This window comes from Saccoglossus kowalevskii, chromosome 11 (assembly GCF_978046115.1).
Source record: "Saccoglossus kowalevskii chromosome 11, keSacKowa6.1, whole genome shotgun sequence".
In the NCBI taxonomy this organism is placed as follows: domain Eukaryota; kingdom Metazoa; phylum Hemichordata; class Enteropneusta; family Harrimaniidae; genus Saccoglossus; species Saccoglossus kowalevskii.
In genome coordinates, this window is record NC_140651.1 from 17,063,196 (window position 1) to 17,067,616 (window position 4,421).

Genomic DNA, 4,421 nt, shown 5'->3' on the forward strand with positions numbered 1-4,421 from the left:
TCCAGATAATCATAATAATAGATATTTATTAATTAAGTCACAAAAAACACAGTGGTTTAATAATTATTACAAAATATTATGAGAGATTACTACTATTATTATTACAATAATAAAATAATATTTACAATTATTTGTGTAACGGAATAATAATTTGCGACTGATCTTAAACTTATTTATTTGTAACCGTGACTGTAATAAAAATGTGGCCTCCACTCTACATATACGTTGTAAATCAGATATATACGTAACATGTGCAGTCTCGATATGTAAATCTGTACAACGTTAAAATGTAAGTTAATGTTAAAATGTAAGTTACCCGGGGCATTGTCAATATACAAAGTGAAAGCCCAATTCATCACATATAACAAGAAGCACGTTGGTGGTGGTACACGGTTCATTCATTTATGACAATGTTCATTCTAAAACAAATATATTTAATAGAACTAGTGGTATCACCGGTTCATTACAATGATGAGAAATTAATAAGTTCATTAATACTCGTCCTGTTCTTCTAATATTTCTTCCCCATCCACTGTATCGACACCGACCTCTTCGTAGTCCTTCTCCAAGGCTGCCAAATCTTCACGTGCCTCTGAGAATTCACCTTCCTCCATACCTTCACCGACATACCAATGGACGAAGGCACGCTTGGCGTACATCAAGTCGAATTTGTGATCGAGACGAGCCCAGGCCTCGGCGACGGCTGTGGTGTTGCTTAACATGCAGACGGCACGCTGTACTTTAGCCAAGTCACCGCCTGGAACAACGGTTGGTGGTTGGTAGTTGATGCCAATTTTGAAACCCGTTGGGCACCAGTCGACAAAGTGGATCGTCCGTTTTGTCTTAATGCTTGCTATGGCTGCGTTAGTGTCTTTTGGAGTCACGTCACCTCGGAAAAGCAGACAACATGACATGTATTTGCCGTGACGCGGATCGCATTTGACCATCTGATTTGCTGGTTCAAAACAGGCGTTCGTTATTTCAGCGACGCTAAGACTTTCGTGATAAGCTTTCTCTGAAGAAATAATTGGCGCGTATGTTGTCAACGGAAAATGAATCCGTGGGTACGGTACCAAGTTTGTCTGAAATTCATTCAAATCAACGTTGAGGGCGCCGTCAAACCTCAGTGAAGCAGTAGTCGACGACACAACCTGGGCAATCAACCTGTTTAGGTTTGTGTATGTCGGACGCTCAATGTCTAAATTACGTCGACAAATTTCATACAGAGCCTCGTTATCCATAAGGAACGCACAGTCCACGTGATTCATGGATGATGACGTTGTCAACACCGAGTTGTACGGTTCGACGACAGAGGTCCCTATCAGCGGCGCGGGGTAAATGGCAAATGTCAGTTTTGACTTTTTACCATAGTCTATAGACAGACGTTCTGCGAGTAGGGAGGTGAAACCAGAACCAGTGCCACCACCGAAACTATGGAAGAGAAGGAAACCCTGTAGACCGTTGCACTGGTCAGCCTGCAATGTAAATAAACCAGGTATTCAATTATTTTCAATATTCGAATCAACTGATTAAAGGGTGGCGGTCGTCGCGCAGCGTCCTATTCGATATGGACGCATAGCGACGTACACAGCGCGTGTAAAATACATTGTTTATTTACATACAATTCGAACACGCGCTGCGCGATGACCACCGCGCTTTAATAATCATGAAAATACACATCCCGATCCGACACTAATATGCATAAATGGCGCAATAGTTTTTGAAAAATATATTTTTTTTCACAGTCATTATTTTTTTAGAAAAAAATGTTAAAGCGGGAGGGTCGTTGAGTCCCAGGCGACGATAACAACACACGCTTAAAATGCAAAGGCTCATGGGTAGACGCTTGCTTGTAAACAATGGCACGCTATGGCCATCTGACACATGCGCAGGTGATAGTAGCAGCGATTTCCATAGACCGCATAACACATCTCGTCAGTAAAAAAAGTTGTGATAGTCCTTGGCATCAACAAATAACTTATAAAATAGTATTCATAATTTGTTCGCTCTATATCACTGAACAAAATGTTGAGAGAGTTCCTTGCAAATGATGGTAAACAATTGAACATCCTATTTGACTCCCTTTTGTACAATGATTTTCACCGAACTGAGGTCACCCCATAATGTTATTTCATTTGTTCATTCTTGTAACATTAAAGCGGGAGGGTCGTCACCTGCGCACGCGCGGAATTGAGTCCTAAGCGATCATAACAACACACGCTAAAAACGCAAAGGCTCATGGGTAGATGCTTGTTTGTAAACAATGACACGCTATGCCCATCTGACACATGCGCAGGTGATGACTACCCGCATTAAATTTCACATATGTAAAAAGTATAGAATTTTTTTTTTTTTTTTTTTTGCACACTAACATAAATAGTGTCTTCAAGACGAACGTGTGACCAACATATAAATACCACTTACAAGGTTCCTGATTCTGTCCAATACCAAATCGGCAATATCTTTACCAACAGTGCAATGACCTCGGGCGTAGTTATTTGCTGCGTCCTCTTTCCCAGACACCATTTGCTCGGGATGAAAGAGTTGCCGATACGTACCAGTACGGATTTCATCTACGGAGCAAAAATACAAGCACTGATATTTACGTTGAACAGTTGGTATAATAACGCTGTCAAAGGTGGGAGATAACAAAACTGCGAGATCCCGCGTTATGCGTGAAATCAAGCGTAAAAATAGAACAAAGATCATGGCGCCGTAGTGATGTCAAAACTTGGCATCGTTCGCGTATTATGCTAAATCTCACAGTGAACGGAAAATCACCCAATGTTTTCTCGATTCCAACCAAAACTTTTCTACACTAAATATATTTAATTTTTCAGGTTTTATATTATTTAACATATTCATAAATCTTGTATGCTTTTTTAGTGAATTAAAAACCCAATGCTAATTATACATTTTAAGGTTTGTACTATCTGAAGCGGCTCGACATGCTCATCAAAATGTGTTGACCCAACAACTGTATTATTTAATAATATCATTTTGTACTCACCTATTACTGTTGGCTCAAGGTCAACAAAGATTGACCGCGGGACATATTTTCCAGCACTCGTTTCTCTGAAGAAGCAGTCCCCAATACCGTGACCGTTGGCAACATTTTTATCGCTTGGCGTCTGTCCGTCGGGTTCTATGCCGTGTTCCAGACAATATAGCTCCCAGCATGCATTGCCGACCTGCACACCGGCCTGTCCAATATGAACTGAAATGACTTGACGCTGTGAATTCAAAATGTATCATGGTAAATATTCACTGTACAGCCTGAGGAATATACTAAATTTAATATCGTCATGTCATGGCCTGTATCCGAGGATGGTATACGATACTGACAGCGGGGACCATTGACAATGATAAATAAACCGATAAATTATAATTACTCGTTGAGTATGCGTGCACAATAATATTTCCCTGGCGGTTGTAGCTGCACGCGGAAGACGTAAACAACACACAAAATACACTTACACTCATCCTAAGTTTAGCAGAGTCACTTGTTGATCGAAAATAAAAGAACTGAAATTATTGCACGTTTAAACTTCGTGTGTCGTGACTTTAAGGCGTCGTTGCACAAGGGAAGTATGGAAATATTTGCAACGATGCACATGCTTATATACTTTCTGGTAAACAATGATGTCATCGTCTCCGATAACTTCCTCCAATGACTCAGCTTGCCCCGGATTGGATATCCAGTCATTTCCAGACCGGTTATAGTTGCTGCGCGTGCAACATTTTTGTAACTCGTGCGAGAAAATACCGGGACCCAATTGTGTTGACCCATGACGTATGGGAGCAAAATTAAGGGAATACGTCATTGTGCACTGCAACGTGGCAGACTGAGTCATGGGATGCCATGGATGACCTTCCGAGGGCATCCTTAATTTCTATGCACATTGTAAACGAGTCGCTTGCTCTCAATTTACTGTCATCCGTTCCGCGATCTCTCCAATAAAACGATGTAGTCGGGACATATCGTCATCGATATTACGTTATTTATAAGAAACCAATAGTTGAATTGTTGACATCGATTACACACGAAGAACACGATGTTGCGGGTTATTTCTAGTTCATACCGTGACTGGAACGCGAAAAAACTGTTTACATGGATTGAATCGTCGAGCGAGGGCGCACTTCAAAATATATGAGTCATCGTTGGTTCAATCGCTATATTCTACAGTATAATAGTAGTAATTTTTTAGATCGCTGGTCGCATTGCAGCACAACTAACAAAAATACTGGAAGGTTTAAAACGGGAAAGTCGTCACCTGCGCATGCGTCAGATGGCCGTAGCGTGTCATTGTTTACGTCTTTGCTATTTAGCGTGTGTTGTTATCGTCGCTTGGGACTCAATTCCCGGGCGTGCGCTAATACATTTGCCCCACTGTGTCAGCAGTACGCGCAAACGCTGCTGA

General features: G+C 41.1%; 1 protein-coding gene across 1 annotated transcript; it reads right to left on the reverse strand.

Moving 5' to 3' along the window:
- LOC100370108 (tubulin alpha-1D chain-like) lies at positions 1–3,586 on the reverse strand. The gene is made up of 4 exons (XM_002735542.4): positions 3,478–3,586; positions 3,011–3,233; positions 2,425–2,573; positions 1–1,475 (listed from the first exon to the last, which is right to left on the reverse strand). The coding sequence occupies exons 1-4, from the start codon at positions 3,481–3,483 to the stop codon at positions 492–494; spliced, it is 1,362 nt and encodes a 453-aa protein (XP_002735588.2). The 5' UTR covers positions 3,484–3,586; the 3' UTR covers positions 1–491.
- Between the last annotated feature and the right edge of the window lie 835 nt (positions 3,587–4,421).